Source organism: Eptatretus burgeri, chromosome 9 (genome assembly GCF_056783735.1).
Source record: "Eptatretus burgeri isolate ZD-2024b chromosome 9, Ebu_testis_v1, whole genome shotgun sequence".
Lineage (NCBI taxonomy): Eukaryota > Metazoa > Chordata > Myxini > Myxiniformes > Myxinidae > Eptatretus > Eptatretus burgeri.
Genome location: NC_140969.1, coordinates 14,323,528 through 14,343,188, shown reverse-complemented (window position 1 = coordinate 14,343,188; position 19,661 = coordinate 14,323,528). Strand labels below are relative to the sequence as shown.

Below are 19,661 nucleotides of genomic sequence, written 5' to 3'. Positions count from 1 at the left end.
TCCCTCCATAGCACTGGCCGGAACGGGCGAGGCCTGGTCGTACTTCATAACCCGCTGGGGCGAATACAAAACAGGTACTAAGCTTGTCGGACCCGACATAGTCGCGCAGCTACTGGAGTGCTGTGAGGAGGAGCTGAGAAAGGACCTCACTCGCGCGGCGGGTCGGAGCCTCGTGGGCAGCGATGAAGAAGACGTCCTCGCCGCCATGAAGGCGCTCGCCGTCCGGACGGAGAACACGATGGTAGCTCGAGTGGCCCTGTCTAACATGAGGCAGGGACACGAGGAGCCTGTCCGGTCGTTCCACGCCCGCATCAAGGGGCAGGCGGACACGTGCAAGTATGAAATGAAGTGCACCAAGGCGGGGTGCGATCAGGTCAACGACTTCACCGAAGAGATATTGCGCAACGTGGTTGCCCGTGGCATCGCGGACCAAGCAATACAACTTGACCTACTTGGTGAGAAGAACCAGGACATGCCATTAAAGGACATGATAGAGTATATCGAGGCCAAAGAGTCTGGAAAACGCTCGGCATCGCGCCTGCTTGACACTCAGAGCACGGACGCGATCAGTAGTTCGTATCGGCGGGGAAAGCGACAGGACGTCCGCGCCAGAGTAGGAGCCAGGCCGGAAAAACGGAAGGCCAAGCCCGAAGGAGTATGCATCTACTGCGGCGAGGTGGGCCACGGCAAAACGCCTCAATGGCGCGCCAGACGCGCCGAGTGCCCCGGATACGGTAAAAAGTGCCGGAAGTGTGACCGCCAGAATCACCTCGACAAGGCGTGCCTGGGCGGCCGATCGGCAAGACCCCCATCTAAGGAGACCGACGGGGCGTACGACGAGCAGACGGCAGCCTTCGTCGAGCTATGCACGGTCACCATGGCCAGCACAGAGGACGAAATGCGCACGCTTCCCCTCGCTCACCACCTGTACGATGATATGTGCGATAAGTGGATGAAACGCATATCCGACCCGCAGCCATACGTCAACCTCACTCTCACCAACAAGCGCGAGGATTACAAAGCGCTGGGTTTTAACCTCCTGAAACACACCCGCGCGGTAACCCTACCCGCTATGGCAGACACGGGGTGCCAGAGCTGCCTGATCGGCATTAAAGTCGTCCAACAAATGGGCCTGAGTACCGAGGACCTCATACCTGTATCCATGACCATGAAGGCCGCAAACAACAGAGGAATTCGTATCCTCGGAGCCGTGGTAGTCAGATTCGCCGGTAACAGTGATGACGCTCGGAGATTGGAGACGCGCCAAATCGCGTACGTGACGGACTCTTCAGACCGCATCTTCCTCTCCCGCGCAGCCTGCATGGACCTGGGAATGATCTCGGACAGATTCCCGACACTCGGAGAGGTGAATCTGACAACCTCGGAATTGTGCGACTGCCCGCGACGCGCGGAGCCGCCGACCAAGCCGACCGCACTCCCCATGCCAGCGACCGAGGCCAACAGAGAGGCACTACAGTCACATTTACTCAGGATGTATGCTCAGAGCACATTCAACACGTGCCCACACCAGCCACTACCGAGAATGACCGGCCCGCCACTACGTCTTATGCTCAGTGAGAACGCGACACCGGTTGCCCATCACACTCCCATCTCCGTGGCCATACATTGGCAAGATGAGGTAAAAGCAGGCCTCGACCAGGACGTTCGGCTCGGCGTGTTGGAGGAAGTACCCGTCGGCACGCCAGTGACATGGTGTCACCGCATGGTAATTTGCGCGAAAAAGAATGGCAAGCCGCGACGCACCGTCGACTTTCAGGCCTTGAACAAGCATGCGTTCCGCGAGACCCACCACACCCAATCCCCGTTCCACCAGGCGAGACGCGTACCTAACGGGAAGCGCAAGACAGTATTCGACGCATGGAACGGTTACCATAGCGTCCACCTACACGAGGACGACCGCCACAAGACGACCTTCATCACTCCATGGGGGCGCTACCGGTACCTATCTGCCCCACAAGGGTATATGGCATCGGGGGACGGTTACTCACGACGATACGATGAGATCGTCGCGGACATTGGTAACAAGACCAAGTGCGTAGATGACACGCTCCTATGGTCAGACACGATTGAGGGGAGCTACTTCCAGGCGGTCCAATGGCTGGATATATGCGGCCGGAATGGAATCATCCTCAACCCGGAGAAGTTTGTCTTCAGCGCACCCACGGTGGACTTCGCGGGCTTCACCATCACCATGACCGACATGCGACCGTGCAGCCGCTACCTGGAAGCAATCCACGATTTCCCACAACCGCGTAACATCACCGACGTCAGATCGTGGTTCGGGCTTGTCAACCAGGTGGCATACGCCTTTAGTATGGCCGAACGAATGCAGCCATTCCGGAAGCTCCTGAAAAGTGGAGAACGCTTCCAGTGGTCCATGGAGTTAGAGGACATATTCCGCGAGTCGAAAGACGTGATCGTACAAGAAATCGAACACGGTGTCCGCATATTTGACAAAACTAAGCCAACATGCATCGCCACGGACTGGTCGAAGGAGGGAATCGGATTCTGGTTGCTTCAAAAGCACTGCCGATGCGTGCCAGTTAGACCATTCTGCTGCACTGATGGATGGAAAATAACCCTGGTCGGCAGCAGATTTACACACGCGGCAGAATCCAGATACGCGCCCATAGAGGGCGAGGCTCTCGCAGTCGCGGACGCCTTGGACAAAGCGCGCTACTTAGTACTGGGCTGCGAGAACCTGATCGTTGCGGTAGACCACAAACCACTGCTGAAACTCCTTTCGGACAGAGCACTTGACGACATACCCAACCCCCGCCTCAGGAACCTCAAGGAGAAGACCCTGCGTTATCGCTTCCGCATCATACATATCCCGGGCATGAAGAACAAGGCGGCAGATGCCATGTCGCGCAGGCCAGTTGGCACCACGCGACCTCCACTCATGAACCTTCCAGATGACAATGCCACCATAGCGACCCACCTCCAACCAAGCACGCACACCGACGTCCTGTCCCTCCTACGCCAAACTGAGCCGGAGTATGACGACGACGTCGAGGACAACCTGGCATGGTGTGCCGCGGGCCTCGAATCATTGCGATCAGTAACATGGGATCGCGTCAGGGAAGCCACCAGCAGCGATGGCGATATGCACATATTGGAGGGAATGACAATGAACGGCATCCCCGATTCAAAAATCGAGATGCCAGAGACAATTCGCGACTATCACCAGTACCGCGAGAACATTACATCGACAGATGGAGTGATCCTATACAAGGACCGAGTAGTCATACCACCCTCACTCCGCGGCGATGTGCTGAGCGCCCTACACGCTGCCCACCAGGGCGTATCAATGATGACCGCCCGCGCAGAATCCTCTGTATTCTGGCCAGGCATGTCGGCCGACATCAGCGCCACTCGGAAAAACTGCGAACACTGCCACCGGATGGCACCATCACAGCCTGGAGCGCCACCAACTCCACCTATTCCGGTCGTTTACCCCTTTCAGGCAGTGTGCTCGGACTTCTTTGTACACAGGGGTGCACACTACCTTGTGACGGTGGACAGATACTCGAACTGGCCGATCATCTCAAAGTCGACGGGTGGCGCCGCCGGACTCATAAACCACTTACGTCGCGCCTTCGTGACGTACGGGACACCAGAAGAGCTCGCGTCGGATGGGGGACCGGAGTTCACCTCCACCGAGACCAGGTCATTCCTGCACAGATGGGGCGTACACCACCGCTTGTCATCGGTGGCCTTCCCTCACAGCAACTGTCGTGCGGAGATTGGAGTTAAGACAATGAAACGACTTATCACGGACAACACCAGCCCGCAGGGAGAACTTGACACTGACGCTGTGCAGAGAGCGATACTACAATATCGTAACACGCCTGACCCTGACACGAAGATCTCCCCGGCAATGTGTGTCTTCGGCCGCCCGATACGCGATTTCATCCCGATTATCCCCGGGAAGTACAGACCGCACGACACTTGGCATGAGACCCTGAAAGCGAGGGAGGAGGCCCTCCGCAAACGTCATATCCGCACAGCCGACACCTGGGCAGAACACACCAAACGCCTTCCGCCACTTGCTGTAGGGGACCAAGTCCGCGTACAGAACCAGACAGGATTCCACCCAAAAAAATGGGACAAGACAGGCAGTATCGTGGAGGTACGCCAACACGACTAATACGTGATCAAGATCGATGGCTCGGGCAGAGTCACACTTCGGAACAGGAAATTCCTGCGCAAGTTTAGCCCAGTTCGCAATGACCAGCTGCCACCCCGGTCTATCTATGATGATTTCGCAACCCGCATCACTGTACCTGCACCCGTTGTAACACCGCAACTGCCTGACCTCGACAGCGAACCCGTGACATCTGCGACGCCAACGGGGCCCACGCCGGCACTGACGTCAGTATGCACACCCCGGCGCAAGACGACACCCGTTTTAGACACGCCAGCAGCACCAGGACGAGGCACACCGAGGCGCGCGATCCTTCAGACGCCACCATCGGCCCCTGAAACCCCGAGAGCCCCATCCCCACTGGGGCCCGATGTGACACCACCAGCACCAGCGATAGGTCAACGCCGATCCACCAGAGCGACCAGCGTGCCTGCCTGGCACAAGGACTACTCCATGGAATAGTCACACGATGGGCGATATAAACTTTTGTTCATTCATTAAACTTAATATTTTCTCAGCCTTTATCTATTAACATAATAAAGACTCGGAGGGAGATAGAGAACATTGTACTTTACGGTAATTCCACATATCGACGGTCCCCTGTGCCAGTGCGCATGCGCAGCCTGACCCGGAGCCAGGGATGTTGTGGGTGTTTCAACCTGTTCAATACTTGTTTGATTATTGTCGTTCCACGCTAATAAAGTGGTCGAACAAATTGAACTCTGTTCTTATTTAATGTTGTGTGCAGCTTGTGGCTGTTGCTGGGATCATTGCTGGGAGCATGTCCGTGCCTCTGACGCAGTGCTCCCTCAACTGGATAGGGCAGGAATTTTTTAATTGTTCCTTGGCAAAATTTTTTTTTTCCAAGTACGTCGGTCTGTCGCGTTTTTCTGTCTGTCTGTTTGTTTGTCTGTCTGTCTGTCACACGATTTTTGGCCACAGTTTTCAAGCAATCGTTCTGAAATTTTTTTGTGCATGTCGGTGACCAACCAAGAACAGCAACACTTAATTTTGGCGAAGATCCGAATCCGGATCCGGATACGAGAATTTTTTTAAGTGATTCATCGCCATTGAGAGATGGAGCCAAAAACTATACATAGCGTGATATCTCAAAAAGTTGTGGATGAGTTATGACAAAACTCGGTGGATGAGCTGTTCGGTGACAAGAATAAGCTGATTCGATTTTGGTTAAGGTCTGGATTCAGATCCGACCTATCAGTGGCATACAAAATGTAAACTGTTCAGCCTGGCTGAGGTGTGCGCTCGACCGAGTGCCGTTCTGTTTCACCAAGTGTCGCTCTACGAGTGATTTTTCATTTATTTGTTCGTGGTGCCGGAGAAAGCTCGCCTACTCTTTGCGAAGGACACCGTGGTATCCTTAACCTACACCGACTCATGCCGGTGGATGGCATGCCCGTTTTACTTCCATCCGAGGGACACGTTGATGAATCATCCTGTCTCTGAAACAGGGATTATAGTTTATAGCTGGGCCTGGATTCAAAACTAGGCGAGACGACTTATAGGTGAGTGTGTGTACCTCTGGGCCATCCTGTGAGCCCATGTTACTAGCTGAAGTTTATGTTTTATGTAATTTCGTTTTTTTAACATTTAAGCTAAACTTTTTCAATGTAACTTAGTCCTGAAGAATAAAGTAGACTCAGCGCGGTAAAGTAAAAAAAAAAAACAAAAAAAAAAAAACACGGGGCCTCTTGAATGCCATGGTCGTAAAATGTGAGGCCCTTGTGTGGGCTGTAAGCTATCAAATAATATTGCTCTTGTAACTATCACGATAAAAATATAACTTTAAAAATAGAGGAAGCAAAGAATGGCTCTTTTGTTTTTGTATACAGAGTCAAGGCTTGAAGAAGGGCTCGTACACTGAATGGATCAGGATGTAATAGAACAAAAGGAACAGTAGAGAGGGAGGAGGAGGGGGGGGAGACTTGGACAAACAATCAGTATTTGGAGAAATGGGGTTAGGATGGATGGGGTGGACAAGATGGATGCAGAAGGAAAATCCCAGGAGGGTAAAACTGGAAACCTGGAAAGAGGAGGGCTTGGGGGTGGAGTGGAAGAGGGGGGGGGGTTAACGAGGATATAAAGAAGCCTTGCTTTGAAGAAGAGCTCATCCTTGAAACGTCACTTCACCCTCTTTCTCACGGCGATTAGCATACCTCTGTCAACATTTATTTGAAAGATTTTGTTGTGTTTAGCCTGCTGTGAAGATGAAGGCCATCAACACCATTGGAATGTCTCGTGACAAAGCTGAGTCTCTGGAACCGTTTCTCTCACATCAGAGAGAAGTCGGTGGCCTCTCTGTCTTTTACCGCCTCTTTTCTGGTGTTCTTCATCTGCCTTTCCATGTTCTGCCCCCCCCCCCCCCGCCCAGGTTTCTCCAAGGCACACATGTTCTGCCAATAACCCACTTCTTTTGAAACTCACAAGATCCAGACTCAGCGACTCATCTCCACACATTTGTTCCTCCTTTCTCTCGCATGTATAATTAATTTCCCCAGTTTGTTCAACATCATTCTTCCCTACAGAGATTCAAGATGGCTGTTCACCTCCTCCTTGGAACATTCTCCATGCATACTCATGATCTTTACTACTCTCCTTAACCTTCCCCAAACCCACCACATTCTTAGAAAGTTAGTCTTTTCTCTTTTTCTCTCAGCCCACCATTGCTCTTTTATTCCCAGTTTTCCTTTCCTGTTATTTCAGTGCATGACTTGTGCTTGCACTTCCATCCAGTTTGTTGACCCCCCTGTGTCTTCCTTCCATTACCTTCCCTCGCCTATTCTTCCTGCAACTGTTCATCGGTTGTGTCCCTCGACACTGCTGTTGAAACGTATCACGTCTTTTCACTGCACTGTATTCTATCTGTTCTGTTGTATTTCAGCTCTTCCACAAGCCTCGACTTTGTATACAAAAAAGGATGATCTGGCAATCAGCGCAACCTTCTCTAATAACACCACCGACCATTGTTTATAAACCTGATAATAAACAGTGAATGACAGACTGATCACTACCAACCATGATGTTCACTTCCGAACTGATCTGAAGAACAAACTCCTCGACCAGTCAAAACGAGATCTTTAACTGGCTTTACGTTTTTGTTGTTGATCGAGTTGACCATTCTTGCAGCATGTGTTTCATTCTGTACACTTTCCTATCCAATTTTAAATTACTTCCACCAGTCAAATACCGATGTCCTTGACGCACTATCATCACTATCTGTGCAGACAAACATCGGTGAATTTCAACAGGTTGCGTTGACCAGAAATTTTATAATTACCTCCACCACCGAAGGTGGATGGAGGTTATGTTTTCATCCATGTTTGTCTGTCTGTCTGTTTGTTTGTTTGTTTGTGAGCAGGGTATCTTTAAAAGTTATGGACAGATTTGAACGAAACTTGGTGCGAAGATTGGGCCTGTGATAAGGACAAATTCATTTGATTTTGTTTAAGATCCAGATCCGCACCCGATAATTTTGTAATATTCCAAGTGAGTTTTCGCCATCGAGAGATAGGGCCAAAAGTGATATCCTGTATAGCATGATATTTCAAAAAGTTGTGAACGGGTTATGACAAAAATTGGTGGATGAGCTGATTAGTTGACGAGAACAAGCTGATTCAAATTTGGTTAAGGTTCGGATGCAGATCAAGCCTTTCAGTGGGATACAAAACATAAACTGTTGAGTCTTCACCAAAATCGAATCAACTTGTCATGGCCACACACCCAACCTATCCACCGTTTCATCTGAAACCATCCACAACTTTTTGAGATATCCTGGACACGGACAGACAGAGAGCGGTGAAAACATAACCTCCTTCACCTTCGGTGGCAGAGGTAATTATGAAGCTACAAATTGTACCTCATCAAAATGCCCTTTGCAAAAAAAAAAGTCAAGGTCAAATTTGCACGACATTCACATACAGTCCATAACAAAGGAAAGAATGGATAGAACAGACTTATATCAGCATGAATAATAACTACCAGAAAAGCAAAATAGCCCAGTTTGGTTGTTGGCTCTATCCCAATGATGCTCACTGTACCCGGCACATCCTGGCTACGGGGATGGTGCTGAAAGTTCGCTGCATGTTCGCCTTGACACCAGGCGGTGGCTCAAAAACAAAGATCCTTCCAGCACGCAGCAAGTTCACCGGCACCTGTATCAGGCAATGACGTCCGATACAACACACAATGATTGCTTGGCAACTGTCATTTACTGCCCCAGTGGATGAGACAATTTCTCAGTGGTGTCATGCTCGCTAAGGAGTCTGAGATAGATGCCCAATGATACAGGGTGAAACTACAACTAGCTATCCTGGTGCTTTGCAGGTAGCATCATCGAGTGACCCGTTCCTTCAGAGCAGACATCAGTGAATTTAATTTGCTGTCTCATGTGCAAGCACTCGCTCGTCAACATTTAAGACTGATTAATCCCAAAAAGAGAGTTGGCCAAATTATAAATGCATTCCATGATCGACATGCAGCATCACAGCAGCGACATATAGTAGCATCTCAGCGATGATGCCGACATTAGAACAAATCTATGTACCTATATATTACTAAAACTCTCATCTTGTAGATATGTATGCATGTTCATGAAATACAGCCAAAACGGTACACGATAGCACAAAAATTTTAGGACCACCTAACTCACCATTCACCTGCAGTGTGCAGTATCAAGTTTCATTGAAATCAGGTAAAAAATGTTTAAAAAAAAAAATCAATTCCCGATTCAGTCAAGTTTTCTTCGGGAGAATTTGATCAATGCAAACAACCTCAGCGGTATAGTTCGCTGGAGCTATCTTTTTTTCTTTTCTTGAAAGGATTTTTTACATCAACCGGTCACAACGGGAACCCAACGGGTTCACGGGTCGTCTAGTATATTACTAAAACTCTCATCTTGTATGTGTGTGTATGTATATATATATATATATATATATATATATATATATATATATATATATATATATATATATGTGTGTGTGTATATATATATAACCTTAGGGGCACTGAATTAATACACCAGGGGGTTGACTCAGCCTGTCATCCTTCCGAGGTCGGCGAAATGAGTACCAGTATACTGGGCCGGTGTATACCCCGGTTAAAATAGGTGTACCATATCCCTGTGTTGTAAGAGGCGACCAGGGTTGTGTCAGGAAGGGCATCCGGCGTAAAACATGTGCCAAATCACTATGCTGTGGCGACCCCTATCGGGAGCAGCCGAAAGAAGAAGAAGAAGAAGAAGAAGAAGATGTATATATATATATATATATATATATATATATATATATATATATATATATATATGCACTGTATGTTCCCAAAATATAGCCAAAACGGTACACGATAGCGCAAAAATTTTAGGGCCACCTTACTACTCCCCATTTGCCTGTGGTGTGCAGTATCAAGTTTCGTTCAAATCGGGCAACGAAAAAAAATTATTAAAAAATTAATTCCCGATTCAGTCAAGTTGTGGTATGACAATCCATAAAGCGCAAGGACAAACCATGGAGAATGTGTTGATATACCTCGAGAAACCGGTTCACCAAACGATGACTCCTAAGGTAAATGCTCAAATTTTCTTCAAGTTAAAGTTTGATCACTAAATAATATTAAAATTTTGTGTCTTTTTATTTTTTCATCAACCTCTGTCAGAACGGGAACCCAATGGGTTCACGGGTCATCTAGTTCTTACTAGAAATCCGAAACAAAATTATTTACCAGGAGTTAAACCACAAGTGATGCAACATCACTTTAAAATTGCACTTGCCTTGGGGTTGATTTCCATGGTGAGGAAGAGGCGGAAGGTAGCGTGAGGCTGCAATGAGTGTAGCTTCTTCTCCAGCTGAATGAGCCAGCCTGGTGCAAGGTGTCCATTCTTGAGCACCACCCACCTGGCCAGCGGATGCACAATGTGAATCATTTGGCTATTTGGATTTGGATGCAAATCCTGCGTTTATACCATCATTCTGATCGCTGCCTGACTCATTGTGAGCTGTTCGGGAGCCGTTAGTGAGCTAATTTCCATTAAAAAAAAACTCTGGATGTAATACACTGTACGATTACAGACTGATGCATGGATGGATGGACGGATGCATGGAGCTGTTCGTGAGCTGTTAGTGAGCTGATTTCCATTAAAAAAATAATCTGGATGCAATACATTATGCAGCCTTTGGCTGCTTGGCTGCATCATTTTCTGGGGGCACAGCTGTGTCACTGATGCAATGCCCCCCCATTACCAGCATGCTGGTACTCATTTCATCAACCTCAGAAGGATGACAGGCTGAGTCAACCCATCTGGTGTTAATTCAACAGCATGACAAGGCCTTAAACTCAAGACCCAAGATCTTAAGCCAGCCACCCGAACCATTAAGCCAATACCAGGCTCGTAGGTCCCACTGTACGTGATTTCCACCGAAATAAGTAAACTATGTACACTACACTGTTTCAAGTGAGCATGCGGTTATTGGCGTCGACTCTGTGGGTACTCCAAGGTTTGATTACCTAACAACAGCAAAAATTATTATGGGGTGTTTGGCACTCCTTGAGGAATCGAATATAATTAACTTTAGTCACAACCTGTTGAGCTCAAATCTTTGCCTGGCAATCAAGAGGCACGCTTTAAAAAAATATATTGAAAATAAAATAAAACAAACATCAAATACCTGACTGCCTACTGGATTTTGGGACCAAACTTTTATGTTTGTTCTGGAAAGCCACCACTCCCTTCGATCATCACCCTCATGTAAAGTTATTTTATTTACAGTTGGTTGAGCACATCAGCCTATTTAAGAGAAACCTTCCTTCATTATGCTTTTCTGGATTAGTTAATTTAATGATTTTGTTGTAATATTTAATAGGCAGAGAGATGTAGAAAGTACAAATGTAACATTATAGAATGATGCAACAAAAATGGAGGAAGGTTCCAAATATTATTATGCAGCCTTTGGCTGTTTGGCTGCATCATTTTCTGGGTTCATGGCTGTGTCACTGATGCAATGCCCCCTCATTACCAGCCTGCTGGTACTCATTTCACCAACCTGAGAAGGATGACAGGCTGAGTCAACCCATTTGGTGTTAATTCAACAGAATGACAGGGGCTTGTACTCAAGACCCAAGATCTTAAGCCAGCCACCTGAACCATTAAGCCAACACCAGACTCTCAGGTCCCAATATGTGTCTTATCCTGAGTGTATGAAATGAGGCATAATCACATTTGCATTTAAAATACATGAGATTGGAGTCAATTGAGTAGAGCAGGAAACCCAAAAGTGATTTCCACAAACAGATTTCTCCACTCCCCCACTTCCCCTAAACGTTTTCCCATTTAGATTAAACACCCCTACTTAACTACCCAATTCACCCCCTCTTGCCTTGTTATCAATCACAGATATAGACCGGTGGGAGCCATGACTTTGCCATCAAAAGCCGGCACAACAATACAGCTCATCAGTCAGATATGTGTGCAGGACATCAAATTATTTAAGGAGACATATTGAACACGCAAGGGAGAAAGGATTGGGAACCAGGACAGTACAGGATGTAGCCAGAGTGGGCAGTAAGTTATGAATTGGTGGGCAGAAGCAGTTTGCATGGACAGCGCAGTGATGACACAAAGCACGAAGAAGCGGGAGGGAGATACAGTTTATGCAATGGGTGCCGAAGGACACAATGGACCAACTCTCCTTAGCTCCCTCTGCACTTTCAGCCCTCCAAAGCATTGTGCCAGTAACACTCCTGGTTTAACTTAAAAAATCCAGACTGGATATACTCCTCAACTCTTTTGTCCTTTGCTTCTCCTGCATGTATGTGGAACAGCCTTCTCGAGGCTGTGTGATCCTACTCCTCCATCCAGGGCTTAAAGCAAGAGATGTACCACCATCTCATGTCATCACACATCATTACTCACAATACATATCATCCCCATTAACCCCCTCCTCACCCAAATATCTTACTCAGATGTTGCAGTGTTTCCCTCCCTCCTCTTTTCCTGTTTGTTTTTCCCACTCCCTTGCTTATCTCATTGAAGAGTTGCCCCACTGTCACAGCTCATACCCTCTGTTACCTTGCTCTTCTGTGGGCCTCAATCTTCGAGAGATGGTGGAGATAGAGATAGAGATAGAGATAGAGAACCTTGTGGAGCCTTTCCTGTCATTGCAGCAAACTTGAATAACAAGTATAACAACTATATAGCTGTGATCACGAAGCGATTGCCAAGGATTAACCTCCCTCAGGTGACCCTTGGTGATCGACCGTGACTTACCCTTGGCCCACGATCCAATGGTGGAATATTTTTTGAACCGCCATATGACTATTACCTTCAACATTTAAGAGTAGAGTGTAAATTAAGAAAATGTATCCCCATGTACAATATATCCATATAACGAAACATCATGAACATCAGAGAAGGATTATTCAAGTTATGATCAAAAGGGTGTTTTTAGTTAATTAGGTCATATTCCAAGCAAAGCAGGTCAAGGACACAAATGAAATATCAGGTGTACAACTACAGTGCCGGTACACTATTACTATGCAAGAACATCTATTACCGAGCAGTCCATGAGATTCTGATTTACCAAAATTGAGCGATGACAAGAAAACGGTTTTTTTGTTTTTTTTTCAGACTGCCATTTGACCTTGACTGTATTTTTTTTTCCCAGACTGCTGTTTGACCTTTACTTTTAACTCAGAGGAGTATGATGTAAATTAAGCATAGATGCGCCTTACTTAAGGCTATCTAGAAAGAGCAATTTCGTTCCGATCGGACAAACATTAGTCAAGTGTTGGTTGGGAAAAAAAAGTTTCAATGTCTGCAATTGGGTCATGACCTAAAATTGGGTTAAGGTCAAATAAAATTATGACAACCCCGCATATTTTTATTCCTACTGTTGAAGCAAAATTTCATTCCGAAAGTCCTCGTACATTAGCAGAAAAAGGGATAAAAACCCAAATGGTGGTTTAGTACTCCGAGCGGTGTAAGACCGTGACCTTCAACATGGAAGGGTATGATGTGAATTAAATGTAGATGTGCCTTGCTCTGGAGTCTAGAGCCTAGGCTATTGAGCGAGGGTAAGTGTATTCTGATCAGCCAAACTTTAGTCAGGTTAGGGTGAAAAATGTTAAAATATTTAAGATGACCTCATTACAGACATAAGGTTAAGGTTAAAAAAATGTCAACCCTGCATACATTCTATTCACATTATTGATGCAAAATTTCATTCCAAATCTGGAGAAACACAGATTTCCAATTAAATGGCACTTAACCTAAGAACTTTGACCCTTTGAACCTAAAATTTAATCAGTTCCTTTTGGTATTACAGTGCATAGTAATGCCACGTTTGGTCAAAATCCCTTCAGCAGTTCATAAGTTATCATGGTAATGAAAATCTGCTACTTTCAGCTATAGGTGGCATGACCTTTGACCCTTTGAGGCCAAAATTTTATCAGTTCATCTTTTAATTATAGTACATACCTAAACCAGGTTTGGTCAAAATCCATTTTGTAGTTCACAAGTTATCGTGGTAACTAAAATCAGCTACTTTCAGTTAAATGCCACATTACCTTCGATCCTTTGAACCCAAAATCGAATTGGGTCATCTTTTCATCATAATTCACCATTGTACAGTACCAAGTTTGGTTAATTAAAAAAAAAATCACTTCAGTAGTTCACAAGTTATCGCGGTAACAACTACAGACTGATGCACGGATGGATGGACGGATGCATGGATGCACGGACAACCCGGAAATATAATGCCTCTGGTGGCTCTTGTGGTGGACGCATAAAAACGTGGGAGCTTGATAAATCTGCTTGATCATCTAGGCCTCAGGCCTGGTATTCTGGGCCTCAGACCTTTTATCAGTTCACTTGTAATCATCAATTATTCATGTCTGAAAAGGTGTGTGAAGTCAAGAGTTGTGAATGTCCCCTTGACTTGAATGAATCCAGAAAGGAAGGAACCATTGTTTTTTGCACCCAACAGGGCTGTTGAGAGCAGAGGCTTGGATCCAGTAAGCATGTATGCATGTTGACTTGAGATTGAATTACAAATATGGCCTGCTCATTGTATCACCATTGAGACGTGACTGTGCCGCAGATGTAGTGCTCCTGCAAATTAGGGCAGGGAGCTTGCATTTGGCCATGGTGGTGGCCCAATTTCCTTATCCGTGTGAAAAAAAACTGAGGGATCTTTGATGCCCACCAGCTAATACTAAGCAGATGGATGCCCCCCCCCCCAAACCCCATCTTAACATCCATCCAAGGGATGGTGCACTGAATCAGTGCGTCTGTTCCATGTCAAACACCAACCTGACAGTTTATAGTCAGACCGAGAAGCGAACCAGGTACTGGGCTACATGATCATTGCAATTGCATTACAATGTGAACATGTTTGTACAGATAGACTTATACATCGTTTTGTGATAAAATAAATATCTGAAGTGGTCAAACTGCTTGTTCCCCCCCCCCCCTTCAGACTGTGACCCCCAATGCCTTATAGCTTGCCAATCCATGACACACTGCGAGAAACACCAGTCAGTCCCTAATCACATTATATCAAAACAATATATTTTATACTGGAGTTGACTGCTTTTTAAGAACAACTGTCTTTTCCAAACATTTGTTGGCAGAAATTGTGTTCACTCAAAACTTCATTGGTGGATACTTTGCTTCCACCATTTATATTTCATTACCTTCCTGTCTTCACAGCTGAATTTATAGCCTTCTCTGCTTGGCTGAATCCTTCGGCAGAACCTTAAAACACGATTGGGGGCAATGGTGACATCAACAAAACTGCATTTCTCAACTTCTTCAAGACCAAATTGGTTAGCTTCTTCAAGAAGAAAAGAAAAACCTTGGCATTTACAAGATCACTGTAATATTTAGAAGACATAGAGGCAGCAAAAGGCTTTGAAATTCCTCAACACACCGAGGACTGTTCCTTAACACACCGAGGATATTGCAGGCGAGGGCTCTTGTAGATAAACACTCTTTATAAAATATCGCTATTTTGAGTTAAATGATCATCTGATAGAGTTTATAATCAGATGTGTTAAGCAGGAGCATAGTGTGTTGATGAGTGCTTGCAATAAGATGAATGTGATCTGTCCCACCAATCGCGATGGAAGCGATTTGCTTGTTTTCTTCAGCTGCTAAATCTTCAACACGTCCACTGGCATCATATCCTGGCACCGAACACATCAGCACAGGGGTACCTGGCTTCACCTGGCAAGACAATTCGCAGAAGGCAAAGAAAGAGGAATCGGCTGATGATAATGAATTTGAGTTCAGATTTAAGATTACAATGATGGAAAGGTAAGGTAGTGACATGAACAAAGATGGACAAAATTAAAATGAAAAGTTAGGTGTATTTATCTTGATTATCGTGATGGTCTTGTGGAGAAGACCCCAGTAACTGTGGGTTCAAATACGACTTCAGGTGGACGATGAAGGATTTGGACTCTAAGCTCTGGAACTGGACTAGGTTTACGAGACTTTACGATTTAGATATGATATTCTCAAAAAAAACAACAGACTGGATCACTAATGATTTTCAGAAAAAGCGATCATCTCGATCAGTGGTTCCCAACCTGTGGTACGCGAGGGCCTTCCAGGTGGTTCGCGAGCACTTTTGGGCTCAACCTTTAAAAAAATTAAAATAAATTAGATAATTTAAATTTTAAAAAAATGATTTAAAAAAATATATAAGAAACTGCTGTCAACTACTTGTCTATGTTCGCTTCACACAGAATAATACTGCGAAGACTGAGCTGCTGCTGAACCAGGAGCTATCCAGTGCAATGAAAGGAAAGGATGTTTTCAACCTTTTGGATAATTTCTTCAAGCATAATGAACTGGATTGGGGAAAGTTATACGCCACCAGTGTCCATTGTTTCATACACAGATTCGCCCTAAGCACGAAGGTACTCCCTCCGAATTTGTTATCATGCTTGAACCGATTAATCAAAATAGTTAATTTCGTCAAAACATCCGCCCTGAATACTCGGCTGTTCAAACTGCTCTGTGAAGATCTCGGCTCTGACCACACCTGTCTCCTCCACCACACAGAGGTTCGCTGGCTCTCCCGGGGGAATACGACGAGGCATCTCTTTGAACTGAGGGATGAACTCCTCGTATTCTTCACGGAGAAAGAACACGATTTTCAAAACGATCTGGAGGACGAGGAGTTTATCTCAAGGTTGGCCTACCTGTCGGACATTTTTGGGATCTTCAACCACTTAAACCTGTCATTCCAAGGGCCCAACTGCACTGTCTCAGACTTCATCTCGAAGTTGGGAGCGTTTGTCCGGAAGTTGGACCTCTGGATCAAGAACGTGGAGAGCAAACGCGACGGAATGTTCGAACTCCTGACTACCCTTGAGAGCGAGCCCAATGATTAATTTTCCCAAGAAATCGTCCGTCACCTCTCACTGCTCAAGACTGAGTTGATGCATTACTTTCCAGACATTACATGTTGTGCCGACATCACCAATCCATTTTCCGTTGAACCAGGCGATCTGCCTATCGGGACCGGGGAACAAGAGGAGCTCATAGATATCCAGGCTGACGAGACAGCAAAGATGAAGCACAAGGGATGCTCTCCTATGAACTTCTGGGTGACCATGGCCTCCTCGTACCCGACACTAGCCCGTCACGCTGTTCCCCAGCTACTGATTTTCCCCTCTACGTGGGAGTGCGAGCAGGGGTTCTCAGCCATGATGACCATCAAGTAAAAGAGCCGGAACCGTCTTGCTGCGCCCGGGCATGATTTCCGATGTGCTGTGAGCAAAGTTATGCCCCGCGTTGACCAGCTGGTGGAGAAGAAACAGATGCAACCCTCGCATTAAATTTTGTTCTTTGTTGACAGTTAGTTAATTTGTGTGTTCTACTTGTGACTAAATTGATATCTTATCGAATTGAGTTTTTCTGGAACCAGGTGGTACGCGGCAACGGTATGGGACCTCCAAGTGGTACTCGATCAGAAAAAAGTTGGGAACCACTGATCTCGATCATTGAGCTTCACCATTATTTAGAGGGAGGCCGCTTTTGCCGAAACACATCAGTGTGAGAGCCGCCGCACTGCCTGCAGGACTCCATAATGGCTGCTATTAGGCCCGGCCTCCACATACTCTTCTTCGTTGTGGTTAACTGGGCTGCAAGCGTAATTGTTTATATACTGAAACTGTATCCTGATGTAGTTATGTCACTTTTATGCTTCACGTTGGAACACTCATTTGAAACCAGTGCGTCAATTTGATAGCACTTATGGTGGATTATGATGGGGTGTTTTCACATTTGTGCATTATCAGCTGCATGTCAGGAGCCACACGTTAAGCCACCAGGGGCTGCCAGTGGCTCAACAATGAAGAACAGGGATCTAGATCCTCCTCCTCGTCTGGTCTTGCAAGGCAACACTTTGGACTGTAGTTGATTTTAATGTGATCAGGAAAACTTGGGATAGGCATCAAAATACTGCCAATGAAAAGGTATTGACCACCCAAAGTCCCCTTCACAAAAAAACAAAAAAACAAGAGCAGTTAAGTTTAAAAATCAAAATTATTGAGTTTGCATCTAGATTAACCAAATCAAAGTGTTTGCGTGTCTATATTTGTCGGAAGAGTAAAAGCACACTGAGCCTAAAAGAATAATAAAATTATTTATGAAAACCCTGACGTTTCAGAAGACCACTATCTTCCATCCTCAGAGGTAAATTTTTTATAACACCTCACGTGCAGAAATGTTAACTGTACTTATGTCCAACGCGAATGGCTGCGTGTCATGATTGGGCTGTGAGGGTGACCAAGCAGCGTGAGGTTTGGGATGGATTTTATTACGGACCAGCAAATATCACAGGTCGCTTCACTGACAGTAATACTAAAGGGAGGAGGGGGGGAAAAAGAGGAGGGGGCGAGGGTGGGGAAGAGGGGGAGAGGGGTGGGGGAAGAGGGAGAGAGGGGTGGGGGAAGAGGGAGAGAGGGGTGGGGAAGAGGAAGAGAAGGGTGGGAGAGAGGGAGAGAGGGGAAAGTGAAGAGGAGGAGGGGAAAGGAGAGAGGAGGGAGGGAAGCGAGGAGGGGTGGGGAGAGGGAAGACAGTGTGATGTGAGAGGAAGGGAGGGTAGACGAGCATTATAAAGTTATAAAGTGGCAGTTCTTGTTATGTCTCTTCGTAATTGCATAACATACCAGTACACAAAGATAACACAAAACTAGTCCTGGCGAGGGTCTGCAATGTCTGATTGCTCTTTTTCTTGTTGGTACTTGCAAAATCGAAGATTGTCGGGGGGGGGGGGAAGGGGGTGATACGCACGTGCGCACGCATGCACGCACGCACGCACGCACGCACACACACACACACACACACACACACACACACACACACACACACACACACACACACACACACACACACACACACACACACACACACCTTCAGAGTTTCCTTCCCTTTGGTGTACGTACGTTGTTTGTGGTGCCGGACTTAGCGCATTCTCCGACTGCAATCCAAGCTTTGAGCTTCACGGGTCTGAACGAACGGAGAGGTATCTAATTCCAATTCCCGCGTTGAGCTATGTCCACTGCCCAGTGTCCCAGTCCTGCTGGCACAACTCACACATATTCACCTCATCCTTCGGGGCTGTCGATCTTTCAATTCCTGTCGTGATGTCCTCTTGTACGATGGCCCGTCCAGGATGATTTAAAGAGCTCAGAGGAATTCTCTCCCGAAAAACACAATCTACATGAGTTTTAATCAATCTGATTATAATCGGCTCCACACATTAACACCTCGTTCACTCATCAGAGTTAAATCGAGCACGGGATGATCAAAACGCACTTCTTGTCACATGTCACCCGTCTCTCTACACGTCCCTCTTGCAGGTTTATATAGTATCACAGAACAATCCCGTGCCTTCCAGCAAATGTGATTCCAGCCTCGACTGGAAGTTTTGTCTGATAATGTCCCAGCACCTCCACAAATCTCACCAGGCAGTTTACTGTACAATACCGCCATCTACAGTCAAAACTAGCTCATTACATCATGCAGTTTCTATTACAATTTACCGATCCGTGCGACACAAAACTTATAACATGTAACTGACAATTTTAATGGTTCATTTACACTTTACAGGCATTTTCTAATGCTTACAACATCTACCTTTTAACTGACAAAGATTTTTGAAGTAGATTGGTCAGTTGATTTTGTTATTTTGTCTGTTTGGTAATCAATCGTCTTCAGGTCAAAATTCTAAACCGATCATCATGAAACTGTACCAAGTTGTTGAGGTAGTCTTAACTGAGAAGCCAATTGATTTTGAGGTCAAAGGTCATCTTGAGGTAGAATTTCTAAAATCGTCATTTTTCATCCGATTGACTTGGAGGTTGAGTAGGATTTTCATATTGCATCATTGAATTGGGAAAGCAAATATTTTTGAGGTAAAAAGGTCAAAGGTAACTCAAGGTCAAACTTCCAAAATCATAAATTTCAATC

The 19,661-nt window shown here is 46.1% G+C and overlaps 1 protein-coding gene across 2 annotated transcripts in view; it reads right to left on the bottom strand.

Annotated features, from left to right (window-relative positions):
* The window catches only part of LOC147019568 (cytoplasmic dynein 1 heavy chain 1-like), a 328,064-nt gene that overhangs the window by 38,143 nt on the left and 270,260 nt on the right, over window positions 1–19,661 (bottom strand). For both annotated transcript variants that reach the window (XM_085894142.1, XM_085894141.1), the window contains exons 70-73: window positions 15,290–15,401; window positions 14,870–14,930; window positions 9,951–10,074; window positions 8,224–8,337 (exon numbers count right to left, since the gene is read on the bottom strand). In XM_085894142.1, the coding sequence (XP_085750268.1) occupies window positions 8,224–8,337; window positions 9,951–10,074; window positions 14,870–14,930; window positions 15,290–15,401 (411 nt within the window). The remainder of the gene's footprint in view (window positions 1–8,223; window positions 8,338–9,950; window positions 10,075–14,869; window positions 14,931–15,289; window positions 15,402–19,661) is intronic.